The 16,249-nt window shown below is 30.8% G+C and overlaps 1 protein-coding gene across 7 annotated transcripts in view; it reads left to right on the top strand.

Moving 5' to 3' along the window:
* mnb (minibrain) overlaps nucleotides 1-16,249 on the top strand; it is a 157,725-nt gene that overhangs the window by 106,800 nt on the left and 34,676 nt on the right. For all 7 annotated transcript variants that reach the window (XM_067051652.1, XM_014415195.3, XM_014415197.2 and 4 more), the window contains one exon: nucleotides 12,878-13,056. In XM_067051652.1, coding sequence (XP_066907753.1) covers nucleotides 12,878-13,056 — 179 coding nt within the window. The remainder of the gene's footprint in view (nucleotides 1-12,877; nucleotides 13,057-16,249) is intronic.

Here is a 16,249-nt window from a genome sequence, read left to right on the forward strand (position 1 = left end):
TGAAAAGCTAGCTAGTTGTCTTATCTTAAAATAAGAAAAAACGGACGCAAGTTGGATCTTATATTCCCTTCTGGTTGTTATCTGCTTAATTCATCAAAGTTGGAATTGTTTTCCAATGTTTTTAAGATAATCTAATGCTGCATAGAATTTTGTGTGTATTAAATATTTTAATTTACTATATATTGGTTTATTTATAATACATAGTTAGTTATTTTTATTTTTTTTTTTTTAACTCTCGTGATAGATTCATGGGATTGTTATATAAGGTGGAGTGTAGAGGACCCATGGTGTAGATTGCTAACAATAGTAGAAGAGGACGGATATAGTCTTCCGCATGGCTGAGATGTGGGCCAACCCATTCCTTCCCTATACACCCTTCTTCTCTTCCCTGATTTATTATTGTTTTCTTACTTTAGCGGCTTCTCTTTCCCATCCTTAGTTTGGAAAACAATTCCCCACTATTCCTGGCCTCTTCACCTTTAGCCGTGAATTCTTTCATCGGTTAAGTGTCTTTGACCCGGAACTATTTTCATCTTATCATTTTATTAATTTTGTTGAGATAATATATTTCTATTAAGGACATTGCTGAGAATGGAGAGAATTGTTGTAATTTTATAGATAATGAAACTGGAAATTCATTAATATGCTTATGTCAGTACTTTTAGTTGTTTATTACTTATATTAAATAATACGCGTAAGTATATATAAAAGGCAGTTTTGCACCAAATATTAGCTACTACAACTCTTAAATACAATGAATTTGGGTATCACTGGATTAAGAATTTTAAAGGACGCTAGCAAATTGCGCTCTCAGGTTTATACTTTTATATTAAAAAAAATAAATAAATTCAATTGAAAAATGTAGTTTAGGATGTGGGTCTTTAAACACTGTTTATAAGGAAAAGGGCTTATTTCGTTAGATTAGATAATCGTATTTTTTTTTGTTATAAAATTCTTACATATAATTATTTTGTGGGTAAATCCCATAAATAAAAAAACCCTCTCAACTCCATAATTTTTAGAATTTAATTAAAATTGTGCAACTTGGATACATTTGCTTCGCCTTCCTGCTAAGCTGTCCATCATGGTTAACAGCCGACCGAGGCAAAAAATTTTAATTTTTCAAAACAAAAAAGTTAAAACATACGGAATGCCACAAGGCATCCAACCTATTTCTAGAGCTGCTTATTTATACGACGAATTCAGCTACTTTTAGAAAAGTTCACTTTTATATGATTCTATTTCTATTTCGAACTAACTGAAAGAAATATAATATTTTATTTGAACAGGTATTCGATGACAATTTTCGGGATCTTTTTGACACAATTGAGTAATAAAAAGTCGTTAAAAGTCTGTTAAAAAAAAAAAAAAAATGCATCTTAAAATTTAAAAATTAAATATTTTATTTTGGATATATTATTATTAACATTAAAATGCCAATCATTAAGCCTGTTAGTCAGTATTATTTATAGTTTATAAACTTAATTCCTTTTTAAAAATAATAAATACTTAAAAAAAAAATTATATTGCATTGTTTAGGTACAAACTATCATTCAAACACCAAGTAAATATTCTTGAATGTATTCTAATAAAATTATCTGTAAATTTAAACAAAATGTACCGTCTTATGACTGCATTCCATATTGTTATAATTGTTTTTTTATATACCAACAAATAAATGATTAATAAACCAAATAAACTATAAAGTTATTTTTTGGCATTACACTTGACTTTAATCCCCTTATTGACTTTAATCCCCCTCTTAGGTTCATGAGATTTACATGCCAGCGAGATATTAAAATGAATAGTTATTGGTAATGTGTATAAATATTATAGATTATTTTGTTACAGTAAGTCCGTATTAATTTTATTAAATACTCAGTGAAGGAAAGTTATAACTTATTAATTAATTTTTGACCGAACAGATTTAGGTATAAAATCTAAATTAGTCAAAAAAATAACAAAGAACAAATGTTTTATTAATAACGTTTTTCCCATATCTATTTTAAAGTGTATTGAAAATTTTAATATAGCTATTTTCTTAAGTGTTATGCGTTAATTGCCTACTTTTGTAGCTAACACGGTTAAATGCTTAGAATACTTAAGACGACTGGGTTTGTGCCAGGTCTGCGCAAAATAATAATATGGGGCCAATGCACTAAACATCGGTGCATCGAATATATCCGCGAACATTAGGAAGAAAAATTATTGTCAATTTCTAGACAAAATAAAATTACTTATGCAATAATGTATGGTAGAAATCAAATGAGCAGTAGAGCTCCTCTCTCAAAGGTCGAATTTTCACCATCACTTTTGTCTACAACACTGATGGAAAATGGTTTCATTAGGGCAAATTTCCAATCCTCTAACTCAATTAAGAGGGGCTTTAGAGGTGTAGAAATTTTTTTTAATAAATAATAAAATAAAATAAAAATTAGAAACCCATTTGAAAACGATGTTTCCCGAATGCTTTAGGGCTTCGTTATCTTTAATAAAATTGTTGTTTTTCTTTGCAGGAACAAAACTTAAACTCGTTATTTCCATCTGGAGAAACATTAAAATATGAATTTTTATAGGAACAGAAACGCACATTTTTTTGTTCATAATTTGAGCCTTCCTTGATTTTTTTATTTTAAATGACTTTTCTTTATATTTATGTTGGTTATACACCACTTATATATTGCTTAAATAATTTACTATTATTTTTTATTGTTGTTCGTAGTTTTAAATGAGCTCCAAATGGAAAACTAGCCAAAAACGTTGCCTTTTCTTGTATTATATGAATTTCAGGGGGCGTGCTTCATGAATTCTTCCATATTAAAAAAAAAAAATAATGAAAAAAGGTGTACCTCTACAACTCATAAAGATTTAAGGGTACTGTACTTGTAAGGAAGTACTGTTACTAAACCAACGATTGTGCAAGGAAGTGATTTGGTCAGAATCACGCTCGACCGCGTGATTAAATGGTTACTCGATTAAAGATACCCAATTTATGAGGCTGGGTGAACACCCAGGGTTGACTCACGGCTACAGTGTAACAGAAAACAATTTCTGCCCAGCCGGATTCGAACCTGGGTCTTTGGAGTTAGTAGCATCGTGCCTTACCCCGGTGCAACCGCGCTCCCCACTTCAATATTTACTTTTGTAATTCTGGCATAAATTGAACCATTTTTTTTTTTTTTTTTTTTTACAGAAAATATTAGTTTTTTTTTTAAAAAGAACTTAAAAATAAAAGTTTTTATATCTTCTGGAACAGCCCTTATTTTTTATTTCCTCTAAGTATGGTTGGTAGATCATCAATTTTGACTATTAACTGAATATAGTTTTCATTAAATTATTAAAAGATTTTGGATTGTAATTTTCAAGAGATTAGAAGTTTCTCTTGGGCTCTTGGTAGACAAATGACAATGCATTAAAACAGTTGAACCGTGTAGTATAGTTGATTAATATATACAATAATATAGTTGATTCAATTTGTGCAAATTGAATAAATATTTCATAGACATATTGATGTTATAAAAATAGCTGAGATAAGGAGATAATTGAAAACAGAAATAGTTTTGTATGCAAATATCTGACCATATCTGGAGCCCGGCTATCTCCAGCTTTATGGTGACTCATTGAAGTGTTCCTCGTTAGAGTGCACTATATGAAGAGAATATATAAATTTAAATTCAGACAATCCACGACTCCTTCAATTATTTTTTTGTTCTATGTCGCAAATTGAGTATTTTTTGAAAAGTTATGCTATTATGCTTCGTAAACAGTCTTTCCTTCTCGGCCTCCTCGTTTTCCAATACTTTAATCACCACAAACACAAATAAATAGCAAAAGCGAATTATAATATGATGAATAAATATAAAATAAGGAGTAATGATGTATATAATGTAAATTTATAACAAATTGAAAAGTAGTTTAATCTGTGGCCTTTTTATTTTATACACCATCTGTTAGTCATACCAAACCAGCTTAAGTATATCAGTATTGCTTGACGATTACCTTTACGAAAGTTTAATTTTATTTGTTTGCTATTTGCAAAGCGTTAATTTTTTGCTAATATTTCTAACTAGCTGAACCGGTGGTATTTCACAATTGCTATAGTTGAAGATGTACATGGATTTAATGAAATTATAAAATTTAAACCAATAAATACTATAAGGAACGAAAATGAAATTTTTAGTGTTGGTAAGACCGACAGATATCTCAGTGTGGTAAATTGCTAACATCTAACCTCGCTGTAACATTGTTAATACTGGTCCGATTAAGGTGATTTTTTCTTATTATCATAGAATTACTATGATATTGTAAAGTATAAACTACGAAAAATATTGCAATCCTCACGGTTTATACTGAACAACCCTCAGTACTATATTGAAAAAAATCGGAACGACATACCTATCAAAGCGTGTTAAAAGAATTTGTAGGAGTGAAATGAAGTTGATATTCGTTTTTAGCACCTCAAGAAACTTTAAGTACGAATTTTTGGACAAAATTCAGAAAATAATTTTATTTTAGCCCAACATCAATTTGATTTGATTTCTTTTAAATCTAAAAAATAGAAATAACTTCAAATGACTCGACTAATCTACACCAAACATGGCAGTGGTTTAGGGTCTTATAAACTGTACCAAAGGGCACATGCCGGATCTAAAATATAATATAAAACGTTAGAAATTGTTTTCCTAATTTGAAACCGATTCAAAGGGGAGAAATTTGAAATATTTCATCCTTATAAGGGCATTGAATCTTATGTTAATGTGGATAAAAAGAGCAGAAATTCAGGAAGATAAAATATAAAAGATAAAATAAAAAGGAGTTATGAACGGTTATATTAACAATTGTCACTAGAAGAAGAATCCTGCTAAAAATCAGGTTGAAAAAATTCCAATTTTTAATTTCTTTGAAAAATGGTATCTGAAAATTTGAGACGACACTGAAAACGAACACACCGAAACGATTTTATCTAAAAAAAAAAAATGTCGTACTTGACCCCAAGCCACTTAATGTTTTTATAATATTTTGTAAATATAATTTAGCTTAATAGAATTAGTAATACTTTTTTTCTTATTCTTTGGCAAGATACAAATCGATTGGTGTTCAGTAACTTTGAAAAAAAGGCATGCTTTCTAAGCTACAAACAAAAAACACTTAATTTTGTTCATAACTTTTTTTTTCTTGAAAATTCCGAGATTTCATTATCTTAAACCTTCCGATGGGGAAACGTAAAATTTAGAAAAAACAGCACGTAAATCGGTCCTATAATTCGAAATTTTGTTTGCTTGATACACCCAAAATAAAAAAAATGATTCTCAAATTATTTTCATAATTGGTAAAAATTATTGTGGTTATTATAGTCATTGTCTTGAGTAAAATTGCTTCTCTTCATGTGACTGTTTGAAGGAGTGCGGGGGAAAAAAGAAGGGGTGTTCGGGCGCCACAATTTAAAATTCGTTTCTGGGTGCATATGTGATATGAAGGGAAGTGGTTCAAAAAACATTGGTTTTTCATTACTGCTGCAGATAATTTTATGCCCCTGTGATATAAGATGTGAATAGCTACGACCCATGAAGGTTCAATAATATGGGAAGGTTCAGAATGCTCTGTGTTCAGTACTATGTAAGGAAACACTGATTATTGAACAATGGGTTCAAAATCACGCTCAACTGCCAGATTTTTTCCCAATTAAATGTACCCACTTTATGAGGCCGGGTAAAACCGCAGGAGGGTTCCAGAATTCACAGGGTTGACTCACGGCTACAGTATAACGGAAAATAATTATCTATCCCTGTTTGATTAAGCCCGGGTCCTTGGAGTTAGTATCATAGTACTACATCTTTGCTACCGCACTCTCACAGAAAAGGTAACCATGAACAATGGTTTTAGTGTTCTTGGTCGTCCTTTCCCTTTGCTTTAACAGTACTACAAGAGCAGTACCAAACGCCCACATTTTGTTATATCATTATGGTACCTCTGAGTGATTTTATTTTGTTCCGAATAAGACAAAAGAAAACGTATAGCGAAATGCCGTATATTTCTATGTTTTCGTCCCTATTCAACAAATTACGTTCCTGGAAAGAAACAACGGAAAATTTGTTATTTCCAGTAGTTAAGACCATCGCTTTTAACCGAAAGTTAAAAAAGGAATAACCAGAAACGGCATCTTCCAATAACCTGCATTCATTCTGACAGTAGCCTTTTGGGAAAAGTAGGATATGTCGGACTTACACCACTATTCATGTTCCCATTACAACGGTTTGATTTCTATGTCAAAAACTTGCTGTTGCTCTACGGTTAAGAGAGTTGTGTGCTGCCCCACTGTTAAACACGAGATCTTGTCCACAAATTTCTACTTTATATCCCATCTCATGAACCGGTTTACTTTAAAAAAAAATCCTTTATCGTAGTATCTGATTTTTGTATTCCTTGCCCAATTTCCATTTGTATTTCAATTTCATTTAAATATTATTTATTTTTGTACCCTCTCAACTTGTACTTATTTCTATGAATGAAATTTGTGTTTGTTTATTATTTTGTGTTCATTTATCTAAATGTCTATTACGTAAAATTTTGGGGTACATTGGGGTTGTCTGCAATTGTTAGACCAACGGATTACCGTTCTTCAAGATCCCATAGATTTTTTGAAGTTCAACTTCCCGGCATGAAACCTTTATATATTATGTTACCGTAATAATATTAGTTCATGAACAGTACGAACTCTATATATTAACATATTCTATACAACATTATTAATTAGTTTATCTCCTCTGATATAAAGATTGCAACGGCTAAATTCTGAGCTCATCATTTCACCCTTTCTCTATTTTCTTGAGAATTATGTTCTATTAATATTTCTTAGTAAATGCTATTAAGTAAGTTTCTATTTAGCTGTTGGATACAATATCAAACCGATGATTGGTGGGTGTATAAGGTATAGGGAGGGGTTGCACTAATTCTTCTTGGCGTCGGATATTGCAGGGTGGCTTGAGGCTAACCGGATCATCCCCTAACACAATAAGCTCTCATTTGTTGTATATTTTCTGGACATCGATCCAACCTCCTTGTTTTCACTTGGATGGATATTGAAGATTATTTTAGGCAATATTTCAAATAATAACTTTAGTATTCTGGAAGAGATTAAATTATTTTATCATTATGTTATTTTATTTATTTATTTTTTCATACACATAGCTTGATTATGTTGATTTTGTTTATCCTTCAGTTTGTATATATTTTAAGAGAGATTTTTTTTTTCATTATTTATTTATTTTTATTCTTATTTTATTTTATTTTAGTATGAATGTGATCATTCATCGCTATTACCTATTGCCCACAACAGTGTGGCAGATTTTAATATCTATCAATAATTAAAAAAAGTTTTGAACTTGAAAAAAAAAAGTATTCTGGAATGCTTCAATTATTTATTCAAATAATTTTATTAATATTTGCTAATGTATTTATCGATAACTTTTTCCTTGATTTTTAATGTTTATATATTTTAATATTCAATAAATAATAAAACAACTATATTGAGGGATGTTTCGTAACAGTCATGCCCTTCAGTGAAAAAAAGTGTTTTTTTAAAAATAATTTGTTTAATTGTTGTAAATAGAAACATTAATACTACTGTTTTATAATTGAGTGTTTTACATACCTGTTATAACCGTTATAACTAACTCGTACGAGATTTACAATAGAACTAGGTTAGAGTGAAGTGGAGAAAGCAGTTTTTTTTATTTATTTGTCCATATTCCAACTTAGTATGTCTTATGTTTGTTTTTTTTGTTTTTTTTACTGAATCTCAAGAACCTTATATATCTTTCTGCAACCTTTAAATTTCTGCATCAAATTTTATAATGATAACTGTACCCTCCCTTACCTTGAGTTGTTCACAAGGTAAAGCGCTATTGTTAATTGGTAACTACAAATATAAAAATAAAAACAACAAAACTTATAATCTCTTGTATTTATCTTATCACAAGTTGAAGGAAGATTACTCCAACTTTTGAAATTATTTTTGTTTACGCTATCACACAATATTATGAAATACTTTCCCGTGTGAAAAACTGTACAAGGCCATTTTAGCCTTTTCCTCTTGTGTTAGCACACCGTATATAAAATAATGGGTATGAATATTTCGTTTGTTTTATTTGCTTGTTATTTATTTAAACTAAGGGTTTCCTTAAGAGCTTCAGAATAATAATATCTGAAAAACTAACTCTCAGTCTTCCAATATATATTCTAAAAATAAAAAAAAATTACAAGTCAGCTATCTTCTGTCTGGTTGGCTTATGTATTGATTAAACTATATACTGAAAGTCAAATTATGAAAATAAAAGTTCATGAACATGAGCATATTTGCACAACCTTGCTTAAACATGTTAGAGGGAGTAAATAGACGCTCACGTGTGAAACTTTGCAATTAATCAGGCTAAATTTTTATGTTATTCCTCAACCTATTCAGAAACAAAACTTACAGTTTGCTAAGCCACATTTATACTTTGACACGTGTTTTTTTTAATAGCTTAAAAAAGGGATTGGGTAGCTCCTTGGGATCCGGCTGTCATATAATTATTTTCTGTTTCACTGTCGCCTTGAGTCAGCCCTGTGGGTTTGATAGCCCTCTGGGGTCCACCTAGCCTAATAAAGTGGGTTCTCTTGATTAGGTAAAATCTGGCGGTCGAGCGTGATTCTGACCAAATCATCTCCTTGCACAATCGTTGGTCTAGTGACAGTACTTTCTTACCAAGTATTGGACTCCTGACCTTTGATGGATTGTAGAGGTACAGATTATTTTTTTTTATTAAAAAAAAATTTAATCTCAAAATATACAAGGTCACTTTCTTGAAACATTTACTTACGTCGATTATTAGTAAGTTAAAATCCCAATAATAAACTTTTGAATTATGTGCTGTTTATTTCAAAATGTTCCATTTCGCCGTAGGAAGGTTTAAAGATAATGAAACCCTCGAATTCTGCACTAGAAAAAATATTATGAAAAAAATTAATCGTTTTTGGTTTGTAGGTCAGAAAGTATAAACTTTTTCACTTATTGTTCACTAATCGATTTGTCTCTATTTTGAGGATTAAGAAAAATGTATTACGTATTCTATTAAGCTATATTATATTTATGAAAAATTATAAAAACGTAATATAGCTTGATATATCGATGTATGTAATTTTTTTTTTTTTTTAACATTTTATATTAGTTTTTAGTGACCTTTCAAAGTATCTTGTACCATTTTTCAAAGAAATTAAAAATTAGAGAAATTTGTCCCCTTCTACCATGGGAAGGTTTAATGATATTAATTTTCACTCCTACACTCACTGTCATGTGTCAGTTGTTTCAATATAGTACTAATATACTTATGTGTAGTACTAACAAAGTGAGAAAGTTCATCTCTTTTCGAAGCATCAGAAAAATTTAATGATTCCCTCATGGGTTTCTTGAGGTGCTAAAGACGAATCTCATATATTGGTTCAATTTTGTTTTTACTAGATAACAATAATTTATATCAAACTATCAATTGTGATCATAAATCTATATTCATTAAATATAGCAATATTGAAGCTTTGCCGGGTCGCTAGTGTTATATAATGTACATTTTTTATGTATATATAAATGTTCACATATTATATATCATTTTTAACCAAACCATAGTTTATTTTTATTTTCATGTTATCTCAATATTTTACTCTGTTACTTAATTTTAGTTTTTTGTATCTTTTTCAGCCCTGAAAAGTGGGGGGAAATATTGGCTAGTAATAAATAGTTAGTTATTTTCTTTATATTTTTGTTTTAACGCGCCGGGAAGTTGTTACTTTTTAAAAAAAAATTCGATCAAAACTCATTTCTCAACCGCTCATGCAGTTTTTAAATTAGTTATTACTGAAATTAATATTATTAAATTAATATTATTAAAGTAGATACATTTGTATTCATTTGCATTTGCCAAGTCTCCAGGATGGATCTAGATGAATTAGAAAATATCTTTTGAGTTGTGAGTTTTGATCACAATGGTTTAGAGATATGTTATTAGTATAGTAGTAGTATATAAATGGGGGAATAACTAAAATATACTCTTTTTCTTTTGCCGATTTTTCAAACAATATACGCTCCGTGTTTTTTTTAACCTTTTACATTAACCTATACATCTCTACTTCCTTACGCTCCATTTATTTTAGTGTAGTAGAGTCTGATTATTCCTAATTAGCAGGCTAATTGGTTTTAGTCTGTTTAATTGTGAAAACGGGTGCACTTACAGATAATTCGCTTGTTTAATCATAATCTACTCCCGTCCAAAGGAGAGATTAATTTTTTAATAATTTGCCATGCTTTCCTGCATAGGGGAAGTATCCGGATCGAATTGCTATTTGAAAGTAAATTGCTTTTTGTGAAATTGGCTCCCGGTAATAATTGTATGCAATGTTCTCTTAGTCCAGATGTAATACTGAAATATATTTCATTTTTGTAAATGTATAATGGTTGGTGTTTCTCATCTTAATAATTAAGAGATAATTTTATTTTTAGTAAAAATTTTTACGCAGCAATGTTGGGAAGTGGGAGAGAATATGCACGTTATAGCATGTATAGTGTGCTTAACGGAAGTGTGCCACTTTTTGTTATAAATTTTACTTTTTTCTCTAACAATGTTTTTGTGAGATTTTCAATAAAACTCTTTACATGTTAATTAAATAGTGTGTTATAAACTTTTGGTCTTATCCTCATTGTTGAATACCAAATTTGCAAAGCTGCTGTACTTCATTCATGTGCTTCAGTTAATTTTCTTCATTTACAATTATTAACTATCTCTTATTGTTAGTAATTATTAAAAATGGATAATATCAACTATGAAAAAATTTAACTGAAGGTTAAATATTTTCCGAGGTTGAAAAAGGAGATTCCATACATTAATAATAAGAAAATATTTATCAGTGGTTTCCAACCTAGAGAAGTAATTGGACCACCCCCACTCCCAACTTGAAGCAAAGGAGAGTCCCAAAATTTTTTTTTATAATAAGGTTGCTTAAAAAATATGTTGAATTACTTTTATAGATCGTTTACCAGTTAATAAATACATTTCAAGTAACATTCAAACATCAGGAATTAGACAGTTCTAAACATTTGTTCTCATTAATTTTTTTTACGTATTCTCCCGCGGATCACTGGTTTGGAACCACTGGCATAGATGTATATTATACCGTTAGAATGCTAAAGATTTTAGAGTAACTAGTAGGTATTTAACATACGGGTCGTTTATTCTCAAATACGATTAAAACATTTTTTTTTTTTTTTTTCGGCCAAGACTCCTATTGGAGTCCTATACTGCCTAACCATGGTTGGGGGTCAAAGTTCTTCATTTTGTGGGACCGCCACTCAATGAAAAAAGTCAACGCCACATGCCGGATTCGAACCGGCACCGCCAATAGACATCAAAATGGTAAGACAGTGTCTTAACCAGTGAGCTATGGGCGGCCCAAACACATTACTAAGGTGGATTCTAGGCAGAAACAACTTATTTAAAGTTACAAAAACTCACAAACAAGTTAAATTATGAATATATCGCTGTTTTGCTTTATTTGTGGCACATCTGACAAGATTTTTTTTTTATATTAGATTATTCCATTGATTGTACTGAAGACTAAGGTTAGCCCGACCCTAGTAGAAAAAGTAACCCTAGTCTATGGTACTTTCTACAGAATACGTCCAATTCAGAATTAATTCAAAACTTTTTTGATTAGATGTGACACTATCAAAGCAGCGAAATGTTTTCGTGTCTTTATGGTTGCTAAGTGAGTGTGAAGTTCATTCCAATGTTACAATTTCATGCGACAGTATTTGTGGAGTTTTCTATCAAAAACCAATACATATATCCACTTTTTGAATGTAATTTAAAAATCATTGTGAGTGTCTCACGTAGAGTATTAACATAGAAACTTAATTTTTCATTAAAATTGTGGATTTGTGATATCTAGTTGACAACATAACATTTAAATTTTGAAATAAATTGAATACGTTTTTGTTGTAGCATTTTATTTTTTTTTTTATTTGTAACTTCACATTTGTTTTTATATTACTTTACAGATTTAGTGAAGTATATAAAATGTTTTATAAATTGGAATGTTTATTTCTTCATTCCAAGTAAGTTTTATTGTGAAAAAAAAAAACCTCCCTATAACTTCTCCGCTAAAATATGCAAAATATGTTTCTTTATCAACGGTTGCGGGGCTCTTCTCTCATCATGATAATGATCCATCTTTCTAGTGGTTACATATATATTAAATGCTTTGTCATAAATAGGTTTTTTAAAAATAGGACCGATCTTAGCCCGGCGCGGGTTCGAATCCAACCTGAGAAGTCGGCATTTATGTCTGCCGTGGTCCTAGAAATGAAAACTCTACCCCTTACCATGGTTAGAGTAGGGTGGTACCCTGTAGATAACCATCCTGTATGTCAAAAATGACTAGGGGAGTCATGGAGAAAAAGTTGTTTTGTAATAGATACTACTTTTATAACAAACTAAAAATTCTGGTGCGGTTTGGTATCATATAACATTAACAATAGCACTACTTTACCAGTAATTAATATTTATTAAAAATAAGAGGAAAAGTGAAAGTTGTGTGATGCACGCACAGCGCCAAATATTATATTATATTTTATTTTTAATTTTTGTACTTTAATTACCTAAACCATTTAATTATACTTTGATTGGTTTATCGTCAGTAAAGTAAGAATTAACATCTTTGTCGATTAAATGGACACCACACAAGACGCGGAAACCAGTAGATTTTTGGATTGTTTTAATAAACTATTAATTTTATTCATATTTATTAGGCTGTTATATATTGACTATTATTATATGATGGTTGCTATTATTAGGTGGAGGAGAAATGGGCCCCCTGTACGGGAGGTTCGTGGGGCAGGATCACCAGGTGGAGGGCTCGGAGGAGATGGAAGCGATGCAGGCGAGGATACCAACTCACTTCAGGGACCCAGCCACAGCTCCCCTCCGAAAGCTGTCTGTCGATCTCATCAAGACCTACAAGCATATTAATGAGGTGTGTATAGGTAGATTTATAATAGTAATCTAGCAACGTAACGGTGTATACACAAGTTAGGCGCTTGAGAGTTTGTAGCCTAGTTATTGAGTTAACACCGTGGAGCTTTCCCAAAAAAAAGTTTCTTAACCAGAGAAGCTGCATACCCCACTCAAATAATCATGGTCAAAATAATAATGAACAGGGCTGCGGCCAAGAAGAAAGAAAAATAATATTATTTAGTTTCTGCCGACGTTTCGACCTAAGTTGTAGGTCTTCATCAGAGCTGTTAGGGGGTGGAGGGGGTGAGAGTTGAAACAGTGACTCCTCAAATGACCTTTGATCATTGGTCATTTTAGAGGTCTTTGTTTACACCCTCACCTAACAGCCCTCATGAAAAAATAATTAATTGGACAAATTTACCCCAGGATTGGGCGTAAAAGTTTAATGATGTTCCATTCTTATGGTATTAAGTATAAAAATTTTCAAATTTGCCATTTATTCATCGCATTGAAAAGCTATAAAAATGTGTATTCTTGTATTTTCCATTTTATTTCAAAGTGACACATTGATTGATTTAGCTCAAACCCTTCTTAGGACTCTATAACGACAGAAAACTTTCATCGAAATCAATTCAGCCATTTTATCGTGAGCAGCACATACCAAAAAAGATAAAAATTAACATAATTTATTTTCAAAAATAATTTCTAAGTTTGAAGTAATAATTCGAAATCGTAATATTCAACTGGGAAATGACGGGTGGGTTTGTGACTATAAAATATTTGAGTAAATTTATTACTTTTTTAATGTGTGCTCAAGGATAGTAATAAAATTGTATGTTTTATTTGTTGATCCCTTATTCAATCATTTTCATTTACATTAAAAATAAGGTCATTTATACTTAAATAATAGTATTTTACATCATCATCATCATTTATCTATTTCTATTATTTGGTTTCTCGTGAACTTTTTTAAAGTAATTACCACTTGTTCTCGTTTATCGAATTATAACAATGCAGTGGTTTAGTAAAATACAGGTTGTCTTGAAACATTGTTTTTGCGATAAAATTGGTAAACATTTGTAATAATTTATCTATACATTTTTTATTTGTGTTACTTACTCAAATATGTGTGACATCTTATTTCATATTGATTTAAATGTTCTACGTTAAATTTGATTGAGTGTTCCCGTCAGTTTTTTTTTTATCTGCTACTATCTCCCTCCGTCCGTTAAGAATGGTATTTTTAAATCTACCGTTACCACAGGCTAGAATGGAATGTGTACGAACGGGCGAAAGTAGAAAGATATTTATAAATCCAACCATAACAACTACTTTCATTTTTACTTTCCTCTACCTCTACTAAGAATGGAAAGTTTAATAATGGTGATGTACAATTTTGAGGGGATCTATACATTTTAGAGTGAGTGCAAAAACTCATTTTCCTACTATTGGTCTGATATTTTAATAGTATATGAAATAATTCGAAACTATACTTCTTTCGACGCTGGTCCGAATTATAAATACAGTGTATAAAGAAAAATCTTAATCGATCTTAGCAAGTATATTTAGCAAACAAATATTGTATTTGTGTTTCCATACCCTGATTTTAGAAACTCTGAATTTTAATCAACTTTGTAAAAAAGAATTACTGCATTTTTGGGGGATTCTTAAAGTTCCTTTTAAGCGTTGCTACCACCGCATAAAGTTTTATTTTATTTTTTCCTTACCTACATATATAACTGCTTTACAAACTTCGTTAATTCCTACCTTCCATATACTTTCTCATCATCATTTCCTTTCTCTCTAATAGACTATTCCAAGTAAACTACAATGGTTCCTATTCACCTCTCTATTCTCAGTCCACTGGTGTTCATCTCGGTCCTATCCTCTACACCGTCTATACAGCTGACATCCCAACAACTCCTAACAATATCCTCACCACTTATGCCGATGACACAGGTGTTCTCGCAGCTAATAATATCCCTTTAATTGCATCCCAAACTCTCCAATCCCATATCACAGCCCTCGAAGAATGGTGTCGTAATTGGAGGATTAAAATAAATCCCATCAGATCACCTTTACCCTTCGTCATAAACCTACCGACTGCCCACAGTCTCATTTAATAATTTTGATCTTACCCCTGTCGAACAAATCCGCTACCTTGAATTACATCTGGACATACGACTAATCTGGAATCCACGTACAAGACTGAAAAAACAGGAAACTGCACGTCGATTTCGATTATTACAGCACTTACTTGACAAACGGTATAACCTTCCAATTTATTACAAAAGACTGATCTACGTGACTGTAATGAGGCCAATTTGGACATATGGAGTTGAGCTTTGGAGCTCTTCTAAACCTTCGAATTTCTCTCGTATCCAATCCTTACAATCCAAAATCCTTCGTAAAATCCTCAATGCTCCTTACTTTGTCACAAATAAAATCATCCTTTAAGACCTTAATGCTCCTTATGTAACCTATCTAGCCCGAAACAGATATCAATCCTTCTATTAAAAACTGTCTTAAAGTCTGCTCCTTCCGTTTTATGGAAATACCACTTAGTTAAAAAAACTAGAAAGATTCTCGCTGATACTCAGAGATCCGTTATTAGTATTTTCAATTAATATTATATTATACTTAAATATACCTTTTATTTTATGCCTAACGTCTTATTTTAGTACTCATGCAATTATTTGCTTTATCCTTTGGCTAGACTAGAGTGCTATTTTGATTAGCCTCAAGGATATCTTTTTCTCTCACGGCTCACTTCTAAACCTTTGTGAACATTAATTGCTCTGCGTTAATTATTATTTTATACTTCACACGTGAACTCTTATTTAGATTTTTAGTTAACTCTTGACTTTTATCATTATATGAAAATCGTACTTAGTCTTCAAGTGTCTCTCTTTTACTTTTGTCGAAGAAATTGAAAGGATAAATTTAAAACTTATTTCAGTTACGATTTTACGATTGTAAATGGCATCTAGCTCAATTTGGTTGTATGTGATATAAAATATTTGATTTAATTATATTGCATTTCGTTAATAATTATATCTTATATAAGTTTTTATTTTAGTTTAAAAGGGTTTTTGATACTTAATATTATTTTTTTCTGGAAGAACTAGCGCTTATTTACTTCTTTAGTTCCAATAACGTTTCGGGCCATATATCCATTATGCTTCTAAAATAATAGTAATAAACAATCAATA

This window comes from Halyomorpha halys, unplaced genomic scaffold (genome assembly GCF_000696795.3).
Source record: "Halyomorpha halys isolate HHAL.00 unplaced genomic scaffold, Hhal_1.1 Scaffold94.1, whole genome shotgun sequence".
NCBI lineage: Eukaryota > Metazoa > Arthropoda > Insecta > Hemiptera > Pentatomidae > Halyomorpha > Halyomorpha halys.